Here is a 17,306-nt window from a genome sequence, read left to right as displayed (position 1 = left end):
CACAGACATGGTGAATCCCGCATTGTTTTTCGGGTGCTGGCACCTTAACAGTAGTGGAATGGGTCCAGATGTGGTGCCAGTTTTGTTGTCTGAAAGTCCACGAATTCTGCATTGGCGTCAACACTTAGCCTCAGAAATGGAGAATCCCGTCCTCTGATTTCAGTCGAGCTGTATGCCCCGCCAAAATGCTTCCAAGGTGGCCAATATTGATAGCACTGAACCGTTGCATTTCATTTTCTTAGACTTCTATTAGTGAGCTTGCTGGTGCAGTGAGCATTTGAAGAAAGAAAGTCTCCTGGGTAGGTCATTTTTTTTCTTATTGTTGCTCCTGTTAGTATTGCTAAAAAAGTGTTTTCTGTCTACCAGTCAGAGCTACGACATTGGGAAAATGGATAAAAGATATTCGCCAGGTTCTCCTGTGCAGGTATGTATAATTTATATATGCGTTTTTGGAAGATGATAATTAATACAGGTTATCTGTATATGTGTGCAGATGAGCAAGGTATAGATAGTGCACAGAGGATTATGAAATTGTGCCAGGATATTAAATGTATGTGGAATCATTAAAGTGATGAGAGGTTTTTACATTCTGTTATATTTCTCATTTCATGGAAAACAGAATAGGAACGAAACAATGAGGGCTGATCTCTCTCTTCCCCCCCCCCCCCCCCCCCCCCCCCCCCCCCCCCCCCCCCCACATAACCTGCACTCAACATGTATCCATACAACCGCTCACGTCTTAAGAGGTCTTACTAACATCTGTTAATATACAATTGTAAAATCCAACTGGTAAAACTGAACACTTATATTATCTCACTCCCCAGAGATAAGCCAATTGGATCAAAGCTGCAAATGGTTTTAATTCCAATCACAATATTATTTTGTCAACCAGGTGCGCAACCCATGTGCTTTTTTAATGGGCATTTATTAATTGATGCGCCTATGAAGTGATTCCCTCAAGGACTTCAGTCAGATTTGTGGAATGCGATTGCCACTCATGTGGGGAACTGCGAGATACTTGTGTTTGTAACTTCTCCGAGCTTGAGTCTCTTGGTAGCAGCCCACAGTGCTACAGGTGCTGCCAGACACGTCTGGCTGTCTGGTCAATATTGGACGTATTATTGGTTGAGAAAGTGGTGAGAGAACAAGCATGCTGTTATCAGAGAGGCAACAGCATGTGCTGCTCGCAATGTGTCATTGTCACTCCCAATTGCCAAGGGCTCTGTACTCCACTCATCTTCTGTGCAACAGAGCACAGAAGGTGAATGATGCACTTAGAGACCCTATTCATTTGCTCTATCAGTCTGTTTAAGGTGAAAGTCTGCTCCTTGAGTTAGAACACAGATTTGAGCCCAGAGTCTGCATGACAGTTGAATTTCATTGTTGCTGGACAGGCTGTTAGGATTGACATTTGTGTAGGCTGACACCCCGGAAGTGAAGTTAGAGTGCTAGATCCCTGGGAGATAATAACATACATGGGTGGGAAATTTCAAAACATATGAGAACTAGGAGCAGGAGTAGGCCATCTGGCCCCTCGAGCCTGCTCCGCCATTCAATGAGATCATGACTGATCTTTTGTGGACTCAGCTCCATTTTCCGGCCCGAACACCATAACCCTTAATCCCTTTATTCTTCAAAAAACTATCTATCTTTATCTTATAAACATTTAATGAAGGAGCCTCTACTGCATCACTAGTCAAGGAATTCCATAGATTCACAACCCTTTGGGTGAAGAAGTTCCTCCTAAACTCAGTCTTACAATCTACTTCCCCTTATTTTGAGGCTATGCCCCTAGTTCTGCTTTCACCCGCAGTGGAAACAACCTGCCCGCATCTATCCTATCTATTCCCTTCATAATTTTATATGTTTCTATAAGATCCCCCCTCATCCTTCTAAATTCCAACGAGTACAGTCCCAGTCTACTCAATCTTTCCTCGTAATCCAACCCCTTCAGCTCTGGGATTAACCTAGTGACTCTCCTCTGCACACCCTCCAGCGCCAGTACGTCCATTCTCAGGTAAGGAGACCAAAACTGAACACACTACTCCAGATGTTGGCCTCGCTAACACCTTATACAATTGCAGCATAACCTCCCTAGTCTTAAACTCCATCCCTCTAGCAATGAAGGACAAAATTCCATTTGCCTTCTTAATCACCTGTTGCACCTGTAAATTAACTTTTTGAGACTCATACACTAGCACACCCAGGTCTCTCTGCAACGCAGCATGTTTTAATATTTTATCAGTTAAATAATAATCCCGTTTGCTGTTATTCCTACCAAAATGGATAACCTCACATTTGTCAACATTGTATTCCACCTGCCAGACCCTAGCCCATTCACTTAACCTATCCAAATCCCTCTGCAGACTTCCGGTATCCTCTGTACTTTTTGCTTTACGACTCATCTTCGTGTCGTCTGCAAACTTGGACACATTGCACTTGGTCCCCAACTCCAAATCATCTATGTAAATTGTGGGCTGAACACTGAGCCCTGAGGGACACTACTGATTGCCAATCAGAGAAAACACCCATTCATCCCCTGTTTGCTTTCTATTAATTAACCAATCCTCTATCCATCCTACTACTTTACCCTTAATGCCATGCATCTTTATCTCATGCAGCAACCTTTTGTGTGGCACCTTGTCAAAGGCTTTCTGTAAATCCAGATATACCACATCCATTGGCTGCCCATTATCTACCGCACTGGTAATGTCCTCACAAGATTCCACTAAATTAGTTAGGCATGACCTGCCCTTTATGAACCCATGCTGCGTCTGCCCAATGGGACAATTTCCATCCAGATGCCTTGCTATTTCTTCCTTGATAGATTCCAGCATCTTCCCTACTACCGAAGTTAAGCTCACTGGCCTGTAATTACCCGCTTTCTGCCTACCTCCTTTTTAAAAAGTGGTGTCTCATTTGCCAATTTCCAATCCGGCAGTATCACCCCAGAGTGTAGTGAATTTTGGTAAATTATCACCAGTGCATTTGCTATTCCGTAACCATCTCTTTAGAACTCTGGATGCATTCCATCAGGGCCAGGAGACTTGTCTACCTTTAGCCCCATAAGCTTGCCCATCACTACCTCCTTAGTGATAGCAGTCATCTCAAGGTCGTCACCTGTCATAGCCTAATTTCTATCAGTCACTGGCATGTTATTTATGTCTTCCTCTGTGAAGACGACCCAAAAAACCTGTTCAGTTCCTCAGCCATTTCCTCATCTCCCATTATTAAATCTCCCTTCTCATCCTCTAAAGGACCAATATTGACCTCAGCCACTCTTTTTTGTTTTATATATTTGTAGAAACTTTTACTATCTTTTTTTATTCTGAGCAAGTTTACTCTCATAATCTATCTTACTCTTCTTTATAGCTTTTTTAGTAACTTTCTGTTGCCCCTAAAGATTTCCCAGTCGTCTAGTCTCCCACTAATCTTTGTCACTTTGTATGCTTTTTCCTTTAATTTGATACTCTCCCTTATTTCCTTCGATGTCCACGGTCGATTTTCCCTCTTTCTACAGTCCTTCCTTTTTGCTGGTAAATACCTTTGCTGAGCACTGTGAAAATCGCTTGGAAGGTTCTCCACTGTTCCTTAACTGTTTCAACATGAAGTCTTTGCTCCCAGTCTACCTTAGCTAGCTTTATCTCATCCTTTGTAATCTCCTTTGTTTAAGCACAAAACAACAGTGTTGATTTGACCTTCTCACCCTCCATCTGTATTTTAAATTCCACCATATTGTGATCGCTCCTTCCGAGAGGATCCCTAACTATGAGATCATTAATCAATCCTGTCTCATTACACAGGACCAGATCTAGGACCGCTTGTTCCCTTGTACGTTCCATTACATACCGTTCTAGGAAACTATCGCGGATACATTCTAGAAACTCCTCCTCAAGGCAGCCTTGACCGACCTGGTTAAACCAATTGACATGTAGATTAAAATCCCCCATGACAACTGCTGTACCATTTCTACATGCATCAGTTATTTCTTTGTTTATTGCCTGCCCCACCATATGTTGCAATTTGATGGCCTATACACTACTATCAGTGACGATTATTTGCGCCATCAACTCATTTACCTTATTCCGAATACTCAGGTAAAGTACACTTATGTTGTCTTTTTATACCTCTGTTTTGAATCTTAACACCTCGATCAATAATCTCTCAGAAGTTATATTTCCTCTTAACCTTTCTCCTACTTTTCGTTGTCGTTAATCCCATAACTTCTCGTAACAACCTGCCGCATTGCTTACCATTTACATTTTTACTTCCCGTTTTACTCCTTTTGGTATCACTGTGCCTATTCACTGAGCTCCCTGCAGTCACTGTACCTTGTACTGTTGCCCTTTATGATTTTTGACAATGGCTTCTCTGCCTTACACTTTCCCCTTTACTGCCTTTTATTTCTATCCCTGTTTTACTACTTTCCGATTTCCTGCATTGATTCCCATCCCCCCGGCACATTAGTATAAACCCCCACCCCCCCCCCCCCCCAACAGCTCTAGCAACCCCCAACCCCACTCTGACCGGCTCGTGGCACAGATAGCAATCCTGAGATTACTACCTTTGGAGGTCCTACTTTTTAGTTTAACTCCTAGCTCCTTGAATTCAGCTTGTGGGACCTCGTCCCGTTTTTTTCCTATATCGTTGGTGCCTGTGACCACCATGACAGCTGCCTGTTCACCCTCCCCTCCCAGAATGTCCTGCAGCCGCTCCGAGACATCCTTGACCCTTGCACCAGGGAGGCAACATACCATCCTGGAGTCTCGATTGCGTCCGCAGAACCTCCTGTCCAATCCCCTTATGATTGAGTCCCCTATCACTATAGCCCTGCCATTCTTCTTCCTGCCCTGCAGTGCAGCAGAGCCAGCCACGGTACCATGAACCTGGCAGCTGCTGCCTACTCCTGGTGAGCTATCTCCCTCAACAGTATCCAAAGCGGTATATCTGTTTTGCAGGCAGACGACCGCAGGGAACACCTCCACTGCCTTCCTACTCTTGCTCTGTCCTTTGGTCACCCGTTTTCTATCTCCCTCAGTAACTTTCACCTGCGGTGTGACCATCTCGCTAAACGTGCTACCCTCAGCATCACGGATGCTCCAATGTGAGTCCATCCACGGCTCCAGAGCCGTCAAGCGGTCTAACAGGAGCTTCAACTGGCCACACTTCTTGCATGTGAAGGAGGCAGGGACAGTGGACATGTCCCTGTGCTCCCACATCGCACAGGAGGAGCATGACACGGGTCTGGGATCTTTTGCCATGTCTTCAACCTTGGGTTAACTTATACAACTACAATTCCAAAAGAAACGAAGAAAAAAAATATATACTAATGAATAGAAAAAGCAAAAAGATAAACTACTTATCAGTCACTTACCAGGGATGAAAAGCACCTCCTCCCCCAAGCTTCGAATTCCCACCTAGCTTCAAATTCCCAAACTCTCTCTTTGCTGTTTTTCACTCTGTGTCGTCTCTGACTCACTGGGAGAAATGGGCTCTTCTATGCAGTATCGTTATGGTGAACGCTTTCATGGGGCTTTAAATACATTTAAAAAAAAAATGTTTTTTTGAAGATTTTCATTTGTGAGAAACAAATATATTAAACATATTATCCAAATACACAGTTGTATCAATCATAAAAGATATAAGCAAAATACACCATTGTACTAAACATAAAAGAAATGCCATTAGAATATACACTTATATTAAACATAGTAAAAAAGTGATCAATTTGCACAGTTGTAGCAATGTAGTACAAATACACGGACAAATCTAGTCAAGTATTACTCTGTTTTTAAAGTGAGGAGGCGGATCTTCACGTCCGGGGGCCACGTACGGCCAGTGGGCGCCGCCATCTTCCCTCACGCCCCCCCCCCCCCCCCTCAGTCCACGTGCGACCTATGGGCGCCGCCATCTTGTCCAGACCCTGCAACGTGCGGCCATGGGCGCCGCCATCTTGTCCAGCTCCCGCAACTTGCGGCCCATGGGGCGCCGACATTTTCCCCCCGCAGGATCTTCAGGCGCCGCCATCATGTCTTCCCCATGGGGCATGGACACCGACAGCATTCCATGACCTGGGCCCCCACGCTCTCATCTTCTGACAGGCAGCGATGACCGACCGCAGCTCGCCTCAGTGACGATCGACCAGTCTCGTCCGCGCAACCCTGGCCACCGCTTCGACCAGTCTGAGAATCAATGGTCACGTGACCTCTTGCCTGCTGGACTCCGGGAGTACCGAAAGCTTCATCCATCCGGGTACGGCAAGGCGCTGCAACCTCACGGTCCACCCCGCCAAACAAAGAATCTCTCTGGCCTCCGGATCCCATTCCCTCGCGATCTGGGGTTCCGCATGGTCACTCTCATGGTCCAGGGCGTAGAACTCGGCGGCTTCCGCCTCTACGTCCGTCCTAATCTCTGCGCTGCCCTACTACTAGGCCTGACTTCCATTGCAATCTCCAGAGCCTTGCCCTCAAATTCCGCGCCCCCCTACACCCTCACTGTGTGCGGCCTCGCGACCCTAAAGGTCGACCCGCCCTCCCTCTTTGCCAATCTAACTCAGGAGTGCAAACCCGTGCCACCAGGAGCAGACGGTACAGCACCAGGACAAGACCTTCATCAGGACCGAGGTCCAGCGGTTGCTTCGGGAAGGCATCACAGAGGCCAGTCCCTGGAGAGCCCAAGTGGTAGTCGTTAAAACTGGGGAGAAACACAGAATGGTCACGGACTACAGCCAGACATCAATCGGTACACGCAGTTCGACACGTACCCACTCCCACGCATATCTGATATAGTCAATCAGATGGCGCAGTACCAGGTCTTCTCAACGATAGACCTCAAATCTGCCTACCACCAGCTCCCCATTCGTAAATCGGACCGTCCATACACTGCTTTTGAGGCGGACGGTCGTCTCTATCACTCCTCAGGGTCCCTTCGGCGTCACTAATGGGGTCTCGGTCTTCCAAAGGGAGATGGACCGAATGGTCGACCGGTACGGTTTGCGGGCCACTTTCCCGTACCCAGATAACGTTACCATCTGCGGCCACGATCAGCAGGACCACGATGCCACCCTTGCCAAATTCCTCCACAGCGCACTCTCATCAACCTCACCTACAACAAGGAGAAGTGCGTGTTCAGCACAGCCCGCTTAGCGATCCTCGGCTATGTGGTCCAGAAGTACGGACAGTCACCAGGCACTGCCAGGTCTTTTTGGAGTGGAAGCCGCACTTCTATCGGCCCGGACTATGCGCGCCTAGTGATGGCCTCCCGCCCCTTTAAACGCCTTAGTGTGGATTTCAAAGAGTCCCTCCCCTCCACTGACCGAAACACGTATATTCTCAGTGTGGTCGATGAGTACTCCAGATTGCCCTTTGCCATCCCATTCCCCGATATGATGTCTGCCACCGTCATCAAAGCGAAAATGGCGGAGTATTATGCTTTGCATGCGGAGGCTGGTGGGATGAAATGTGAGAAAGGGGGGGGGACTCTATCCTTATTCTGGGAGGGAGTGGAGGGGGCAAGGGTCGTGGTGCGGGAGATGGACCGCACACTGTTGAGGGCCCTCTCCACAATTGTAGGTGGGAAATCACAGTCGAGGAAGAACACATTTTCGAAGCACCATTTTGGAAAGTGGCATCTTTGGAACAAATCCAACGGAGGTGAAGGAGTTGAGAGAAAGGGATGGAGTCCTTACAGGGTGTAGGGTGCGAAGAGCTGTAGTCCAGATAGCTGTGGGAATCAGTGGGCTTGTAGTGGACATTAATGGGTAGTCTATTGCCGGAAATGGCGACAGAAAGATCAAGGAAGGGAAGGGATGTGTCTGAGATAGTCCAGGTGAAAGTGATGGAGGGGTGGAAACTGGAAGCGAAGTTGATGAATTTTTCTAGGTCCGGGCGAGGAGCATGACGCGGAACCAAATAGTCATCAATGTATCGGTAACGGAGTTGTGGCAGGGGGCCTGCATAGGCCTGGAACAAGGAATGTTCCACATACCCCATAAAAAGGCAAGCGTAGCTATGACCCATTACTACACCTTTGATTTGGAGAAAGTGAGATGAGTTAAAGGAGAAGTTGTTGAGAGATAGAAACGAGTTCAGCCAGGCGGAGGAGAGTGGAGGTGGCTGGGAATTGTCCGGGTCTCTTTTCGAGAAAGAAGCGAAGGGCTCTCAGGCCATCCTGGTGTGGGATGGAGGCGTAGACGGATTGCACATCTGTGGTGATTAGAATGCGGTTAGGGCCCGCGAACTGGAAGCTGTCAATATGACGCAGGGCATCAGAGGAATCCCGGGTGTAGGTGGGGAGGGAATGGACCAGAGGAGTGAGGATGGAGTCAAGATAAGAGGAAATAAGTTTGGTGGGGCATGCTGACACAATGGGCCTCCCGGGACAGTCCTTTTTGTGGATTTTGGGAAATGGGTAAAAGCGAGCTGTCCGGCGTTGGGGGACTATGACGTTGGAAGCCGTAGGTGGAAGGCATCCAGAGGAAAAAGCGGTCACTAACTGTGTTGGAGATAATGGTTTGATGTTCAGTGGTCTGGTCATGGTCCAGGGGGAGGTAAGAGGAAGTATCGGAGAGTTGGTGCTCAGCCTCTGCGAGGTAGATGTCAGTGCGCCAGATGACAACAGCACCCCCTTTGTCGGCAGGTTTGATGACGAAGTCGGGGTTAGACCTGACAGAGTGAAGAGCAGAAAGTTCAGAAGGAGAGGTTGGAATGGGTGAGGGGGAAGAAAAAGTAAGACCGCCAATGTCCCATCGACAGTTCTCAATGAAAAGATCAAGGGCATGTAATTGTCCCGGCGGGGGGTCCACTTGGAGGCAGAATGTTGGAGGCACATGAAAAGATCAGTGGAACACGGGGAAGATTCTTGCCCAAAGAAGTGGACACGGAGACGAAGACGACGAAAGAAGAGTTCAACATCATGTCGAGCCCGGAATTCATTGAGGTGGGGACGTAAGGGGACGCTTTTACCCACTTTGTGATAACCCAGTGGCTCACCAAATTTGTCATATTGCTGCTAATTTAAAAGCCCAACTTATTTCTCATTTAAAGTTAGCACAGGAGTTCCCAATACAAGTGATTGAAAGTACAGGTGTTTCAGAGTTGTTTGGCACAATGTATTTGTTGAGGATTTGCTGTGCTGCCTGACATAAAGATTGGCGCAGAGATTTTGGAAACATTGAGTCGTATTGTGGTTGGAAAATGCGTGTTCGACTGTAGAGGAATCACAAGGAATTGGGTAGCCAACATTAGTGGGAAAAACAGCAGAGTTCTACTAAGGATTAAGGAGACAGCTGGTCCGGACATTGTTTGGAATCAGTGTTTTATTCACAGTGAGGCGTTGGCATCAAAAGGAATTCCATCCAATCTTGTAGTGGTGTTGAAAAGAATTGTGAAAGTCGTGAATTTCAGTAAACGCCGTGCACTCAATGCCTGGCTTTTTGAGACTGAGTTTCACTATTGGGGGCCGTGCACACGCATTTATTGTTCCACACACAAGTACGTTGGCTGTCAATGGGTTGGGTGCTTGTCAGAGTTTAAGAACTGGTATGGAATCCATACTTTCCTCCTTGAAAAATCTTTTCAATACTAAATGAACTGAACCTCAAATTGCAAGGAAAGGATGATGATTGCTTTCAACACAGTGAAGAAATAAATGCTTTACAAAAGTCATTGAAAGTTTGGCAAGTGCGAGTACAAAGCCAAAACTACTACATGTTCCTCACACTGCTACAACACATCGAAGAAAAGAGTGTTAGTAAGGGAACTGTCAATGTCTAGCTGCACCTGGTGCACAATAGTTTTTGTTGCTACTTTCCAGAAGAGAAGTTGCAGATTTAGCCAGTGAAGGAGTAGGTGAAAAATCGTTTTGAGTTTGGATGCCGGAGTCAATATTAACTTACAGCTGACACCAAATGAAGAGACTGAACTTCAGCACATTACCTGTGGCAGCACATTTAAAACACGCCACAAGTCAATGAGGCTGTCAGCATTCAGGAGTAGCATCACCGAGGTGTATCCAATGAAAATGAAATGAAAATCGCATATTGTCACAAGTAGGCTTCAAATGAAGTTACTGTGAAAAGCCCCTATTCGCCACATTCCGGCGCCTATTCGGGGAGGCTGTTACGGGAATCGAACCGTGCTGCTGGCCTGTTTGGTCTGCTTTCAAAGCCAGCAATTTAGCCCTGTGCTAAACAGCCCCTGAGTAAAACAAACATTTTGTTGCTTTTCCTCTTCACAATGACCTACATGTGCGAGGTTAGATTTTCTGTCCTCATAAAGATAAAGACAGCACAAAGGAACAGGCTGAACTCTGCACTGTGCATTACCCTTTCCTCCTGTGAACCTGATTGGAGTGAGATCATGAGGCGCAAGCAGGCTTACATGTTGCATTAAATGTAAACAAAACTGGTGTGTTGTAAGGGGTGACCAGCGTGGATTGTGATCGTTGACTGGTAGGTAAGTGGGTCCCGGGAAAAGTTGCACTGTTGACGGGACTTTCTCTATTCACAATTTGTGATTATTAATGGTCAGTCACATGATTATCTCCTACGTGTCTCATTGTATGCATTGTCGGGCAGATTTTCATTTTTGATGCACTATATCAATTCCAGCAGGTACCTGAATGGTCAGCTTTTCAGCAAACCAGAGCTCTTTCCTTGTCAAATTTCTTTTTATTTATATGGAACTGATTGCTGATGATTTGGCTATTCACATACTTTTGATCAGGCTATACTCAAGATAGAGATACTACTGTTTTTCAATCTTAATAATAACACTGCTACTCCTTCTCTAGCCCCTCTCCAAGTATATAATTCATCACATTTCTGCCCCTCTTCAGCTCTGAAGAAGCTATACATATTTGAAACATTAAATCTGTTTCTGCAGATGCTGCCAGACCTGTTGACTTTATTCAGCATTTTCTGTTTTTATTTCATCTTCACAGACATGATCTTACAGCTTTGCTGTGCCAAATATTCTTAATTATGTGCAGATATGTAAGTGATATTGTGTTATACATAATTAGTGGCCTAAGAAAGATAATCTTTGCGAGACAGAAATGACTTGAAGAATTGTGTCAGAGATATGCAATATTGAAATGTGAAATATTACAACTGACTTGTTCTGTTCCAGGCAAAGGTTTTGCGTTTATTGGCTAATGTTTATCTAGAATGGGACATCAAGCAACACCAGGAGAGAGCTCTCAATGCTGTCATTCTTGCAAACCAAGTAAGGCATTTTATGCAGTTCTCTAGTTACACATACCATATGTTAGCTTGAGTGGCACAACATTCCTGTATGATTATAATCTAGGCTTGCTGACTCTATTTATCCGTCACTGCTTTTGGCACTTACAAATATGTTCAGCATTGAATATCTCTCTCACTGTCCCTTGGTTACACTATAACTGTTATGGTCTCGGGACCAGACCCCAATTTATATTGGGAAACCGGACGAGACCCCAACAATTATTCACCTTTAAACTGTGAGAAAGGATACTTTACTCCAGGAGTGATTCCACTGAAACTATTGATCTTTTATATGAAAACAATCTTTATTGTTAAAGCAGGATTAACCCCAGTAACATTCACAAAAACACAGCTTTCAATTAACTGTAAAATAGTTCTAAAAAAATAAAGAGAGGTATTTGAGCTTACTTTCTTTTGTGAGGGCCACGAAATATCCAGCACGAGTTTTAAGGATACAAAGAAATAACATTTATTTACAATAACATATATATATATATATATATATATAACAGCAGCAACAACTTCCCTTGCTGCTCACTCCTCTCTCTCTGCTGGTTCCAAACTGGCCAGCTCTATTTATGCAGGGAGTCTGCTAATGATTCCCCCCCCCCCCCCCCCCCTCATTGGGGAAGCTCATACTCTCATAGGATTGTGGGATTGCCATTAGTCCCCAGCCAGTGGTAAGCAGGCAGGTTATAACACTTTCCCATCCCCTTCTAAACTTTCAATTAAACAAAGTTCACACACTGGTCACTTACTAATGCAGTTAACACTCGGTGTATTACAGATTTATGCACAATATCTTTGGGTGAGAATCTTTTGGAATCAGTTTGAGAAACACCTCCTTGCCTCAGAAAACCAAAGCAGAACTCTAAAAATGAAACTAAGAACAACAGACACAGGGCAAAGCTCAAAACAAAACCGACCCATGCCCTCACATGGATGACATCAGAACCTGCTTCGCTGTTAACCTCTTAATCACAGCTTTAGCAAACATGTAGGGCACGATCTAAAGGCTGCTCCAGGCGCTAATCTGAGTGGGCAGGTCAAAGTTGAAATCAGGACGCCGATCAGTTTCCGATTTAACCGGCCCACCCCTGTTGGTGAGATCAGGATCCCTTTGAGGCATGGCGAGAAACCAATAATCACAATTTAGGCCAGTCTCCATCCTAATAATGTAAGAATCCCGTATCAAACAGTCTCCCGTGATCTAACCGGCTCCCCAGCGAGCGGTCACACAGGCGCCATTTAGCACACTTTTTCTTTCCCTGTGCAAGCGTTTTTAGTTATGATCCCGAGTACATGAAACAGAAAAATCTTGCATTTCTATAGCACCTTTCATGACCACAAAGCATCCCAAAATTTCAGCCAATGAGCTACACCCTTAGTTGAAAGTTAGGAAACATGGCAGCCAAATTGCATACAGCAACTCCTACCTACAGTATTGTGCTAATGATCAGAAAAGCCCTCAATGAAGATCACCACATTTGGGGCACTTTTTCCGACACGGGTGCATGATCCTTGAAATTTCCCGACTTCAACTACCCAACTCGGGAGTGAAAATCCAGGCCACTGTCATCTAGTTAAGTTAATGAACTGCCCATCTATCCTCTCGGGCAGATGTAAAAGATCCTGTGGCATAATTTGGAAGAGGAGCACACCTTTTTCAAAACGTGAAACTAGTGAAGTGGCTGCTGTGGGGATCAGAGGAGGTATTCGGGGTAGGAGGGGTGGGCGCTCCTGGCGGGGTAGGGGTTGCCGAATCTGGTTGGGGGTGTCGGCTGTTACCGGTAGGGGACCGCCTCTGGGCTGTCACCTTCCCCTCCATTCTTCAAGGTATCATGTTTACCCATACCCAGTGGAAACCTCATCTTCTGCCTGTCTGACCTACCAAACACCTCCAGGACAGAGCCCATCCATGATAATATGGCGACGGTCACTTTAACCCCCACTGACCATGGTGACCTCTAGCCACGCAGCTGAAGGCTATCGCGAATAGGGCATTGACAACATTCGTAATGTGAGCACATCACAGTTCACAAGCGGATTGCCCTTGGGCTTTCATGCCATGTCGTAGGCAGGTGTGACAGCCTAGAATCCCAATCAGACCTTGCGGCCTGGACACATTGCCTGAACACTGGAGGATACACAACTGCAGAGGCAGTAGCAAACAACGATGCATCCTCGAGCTGGGCTGCAGCAGTGGGAACTCCCCTGCAAATGGAGGGTTGGTGGGTTTATCGATGGGGGGGGATTCCTTACAGACAACATATATAGATGATATAGTGTACCCCATAGTAGCTTCCCTCGCAGTCCAGGTGGTAGCCCACATGCCGGGGTCCCCTCCATATCCTGAGGATCCGCCCGTCTTCAGGCCAGAGATGCAACCAGAGGGAAATGCCATCAATGGCCAAAAGTTTACAGGAGTTCCTGGTCGTTCGAAGAGATGTCGGACAGCATGGGCTGCAGGAGCATGCTCCCTGTTCAGGGGGTAATATATGACATTTTGCCTTGTGTGCACGGGGTGGTCCGGGAGCATCCTTCATTAAGAGAAATGTGTTCCACTCCCTGAACGTCCAGCTTGTGTGCGACCACCACCTGAAGACCATGCACGTGTATGCGTGCTTCCCCAGGAGTGTGCAAAACGTCTACTTCCTATGGCAGTAGGAGGCCTGGCATTTTTGAGGGACACCCCATGTTGATCGGATGGATCCTGGGAGATAAGTGGTTCCTGCTTGGAACCTGGCTCTTGACGCTAGTATGGTGCAGTGACCGATGCGGAGACCCGATATAACAAGGCCCATGTGGCCACCTGGGCTGTCATTGAGTGGAGAATCAGCCTGCTCAAAATACGGTTTTGATGCCCTGACTGCTCTGATGGTACACTGCAGGGTCAGGGAGTGGCGGCTTGGGTCCCGCATCCTGGAGGGCAAGGGGGGCCCTCGTCATCGGCCGCTTCTCATAGGACGTAGCTTCGTCCATCCTATCACCCCCTCCGTTCCCCCCCCCCCCCCCCCCCCCCACCCCCCCCCCCCCCAACCCACTCCTCCACCACCCCACCCCCCACCCTCCCAGGGTCTGTTACATCAGGGTAACTATGTCAGCACTGTCAGAGGGCCAATGTACATAACAGGAGAATGATGACAACCCACTGTGAGCTGAGCTCTGGTTCTCCTTAATCTATGTCATAGTCTGACTCCTGTCTGTCTGCTGACAACAGGCTCACACCCATCACGTGCATATGGTATGCTTTGGGGAAGGGAAGGGACAGATCCAGAACCACCATGCCTGGGGGTCTGGGGCTAGGGGAGGGCCAACGGGGGTGGGGGATGCAGGCCGGCCAATTGTGTGGAAAAACGGGGGCGAGGCCTTGCATGTCTTGGATTCAATGTAGTTTACAATTGTGACCCTAACTGTCCCTGGCTAATGATGTCTCCCCCCCCCCCCCCCAATGCCCTCGTGGTAATCCTCAACCTTAGCCTTCCGTGCTCTGCCATTACATCACAGTGTGTCCCCAGGATACACTTCAGAGGTCCCTGGGACAAGGCTCCCAGCGACTGGAAATTCTCTGGAGCCTGCTTACTGCGCACTATGGCCTTTTGTATGTCTGGTGTGCGTCCTCTGGAGGGCCTGGAGCCGAAAGGACCTAGCCTCCCTGACGGTGGCACGTGTTTCACCATGCCTGGAGCTGAAAGAACCCGGTCGCCTTGACGATGGCACATGTTTCACCATGCCACCTATTCCACCCGCTGACTCCAAGATGTTGTCAGGAGGGGGCGACTTTGGAGTGCTGGTGACCGCCGTAGTCTCCCCATAGGATGGCTCAGAGTCATCCTGCCACACTACCTCTGCCTGGTTGGTGCCTGGAGGAACTTGGGGGTCACCTTGGGACAGAGCGGTATTTAGATTCAGCTCCAGAGGCCCCTACGTCATTTGGCTCTGCCAGCACTGGCTGCTCCCTATTCTCTGCACCATGATGACCATGCCCTCAGGAATGCTCCTTTGTGACTGGGCCATGCTCTGCAGTGCTTTACCAATGTACGTCTGGGACATGCCCCATAGCGCCCGGCAATGCCCACCTGCGATTGGGACTGTACCGCAGCGTTCCGGCAAAGTCCACTTATCACTGGGACACGGCTCTCAGCGACTGGAAATTCTCTGGAGCACCTTGGCAATGCCTACCTGACACTGGGACATGCTTCACAGAATCTCGGCAAGGTCCATTTGCATCAAGGACGTGTCGCCCAGCGACCGGGACATGTAATCGAGGCCCTCAGCCATGGCTCTCACTGACCTGCCTTGGACAACACCCCTCGTGCTGCTGACGTTGTGCTCCAGATTCTCCACTGCAGTCGCTGGAAGCTGTGTCACAGTGACAAGTGGACTTTGCCGGGGTGCTGCGGAGCCTGTATCAGCCAGCAGATACAGGTCGGTTAGCTGGATGGCTGCTTTAGTATGCTGGGAGACAGCATGGGTTCAATTACACCACCAGCTGAATTTACCACCACCTCAAACATGTCCCTGACTGAGATGTGGTGACCCTCGGTTAAATCACCACCAGTCATCTCTTTCTCGCAAAGGGGAAAGTGTACTCTGGCAACAGTCATTTGGTGCTATGGGTATCAAAGGATATGGGGGAAAAGGGTGAAGAGTTTACTGAGCTGGATGATCAGCCATGATTATGTTGAATTGCCCTGAAGGGCCGAATGGCCTATTCTTATTTCCTATGTTTCTATGAATAGTCATCTTTTTTTAAAACTAATTAAGGGGCAATTTAGCATGGCCAATCCATCTACCCTGCACATCTTTAGGTTGTGGGGGGTGAGACCCATGCAGACATGGGGAGAATGTGTAACCTCCACACGGACAGTGACCCGGAACCGGGATCGAACCCGGGTCCTCACTGCCATAAGTGAATGGTCATCTTTTCAGCAGGCCAAAGCTCCCTCCTTGACCCGTTTCACATTATATACTATTGCTTCCTGACATCATATGGAATACTGGATTCAATTGACACTTGTGTGTCAAATAAATCCTCAATCCCATCAGTTGATACAGTGATGTTGCCATTTTCTCTTACTGGCCGTCGAATGTGCTAAAAAGTTTTCAGGTTCTTCCTCCATATCTAATCTATAAACAAAGTTGCTTTATTTCATCTCCACAACATTTAAAAAAAAAATTTAGAGTACACAATTAATTTTTTCCAATTAAGGGTCAATTTAGCGTGGCCAATCCACCTACCCTGTGCACATCTTTGGGTTGTGGGGGCGAAATCCACGCACACATGGGGAGAATGTGCAAACTCTACACGGACAGTGAACCAGGGCCGGGACCGAATGTGGCACCTCGGCGCCGTGAGGCAGCATCTCCGCGACATTTCTATTCTTTGTGGTGATCTGTAGGTGCACTGTAGTGTACACTGTTAGCAATGTGACCTCCAATCAGCTGGTGGTGTGAGATCTTGTCACATGATGTAGGAGACTCATCATTTGGTATTAAGGCGTACAACTGGACAATCACATATCGGGTAGTTCCAGAGTAACCTAGTATTCTGTATGTTATCCTTCCATGTGTTCATCAATAAATCAGTTAAGTCACCGGCAGTTCTGTGAGCATTGTTGCAACGGCAAGACAATAGAACTCAGCAACCTCCATCCCCATTTAAACCCATTGTAGGTATAACTCTTATGCATGTCTTTATTTGCTGCTTGCATTTTTACATTGTTTTCATCTCTGATTTGGCCTCCAAGTCGTTATTGCTACGAACGATTCAAAAAACTTTAGTCCACAACCTGGCCTGTACCTGAAGCACCACCGATTTCCTGTATTCCAAGCTCTGTTGAGCCCTGTTGCTAATGAAATTGACTTGAGATCCTCCTCTTGGCCTTCATTGCATCGTCTCACACCAGCACAGCCAAATAGCATGGATTTCCCGTATTCCACACGGAAAAGCGGCTGGAATACGGCAAATGATTTCTCGCGTTGAAATACCGTATCTATTACAGCCCTCGGTCAAATCCCACACATTACACTGATTGAGAGTAAATTAAGCGACAGGAAT

General features: G+C 47.2%; 1 protein-coding gene across 1 annotated transcript in view; it reads left to right on the top strand.

Annotated features, from left to right (window-relative positions):
- The window catches only part of tex11 (testis expressed 11), a 304,551-nt gene that overhangs the window by 112,251 nt on the left and 174,994 nt on the right, over nucleotides 1–17,306 (top strand). Inside the window, 2 exon segments of the mRNA XM_038775694.1 lie at nucleotides 367–424; nucleotides 11,130–11,225. Coding sequence (XP_038631622.1) covers nucleotides 367–424; nucleotides 11,130–11,225 — 154 coding nt within the window.

Source organism: Scyliorhinus canicula, chromosome 17 (genome assembly GCF_902713615.1).
Source record: "Scyliorhinus canicula chromosome 17, sScyCan1.1, whole genome shotgun sequence".
In the NCBI taxonomy this organism is placed as follows: domain Eukaryota; kingdom Metazoa; phylum Chordata; class Chondrichthyes; order Carcharhiniformes; family Scyliorhinidae; genus Scyliorhinus; species Scyliorhinus canicula.
Note: the sequence above shows the minus strand (reverse complement) of the source record. Positions and strands in the feature narration are given on the sequence as shown.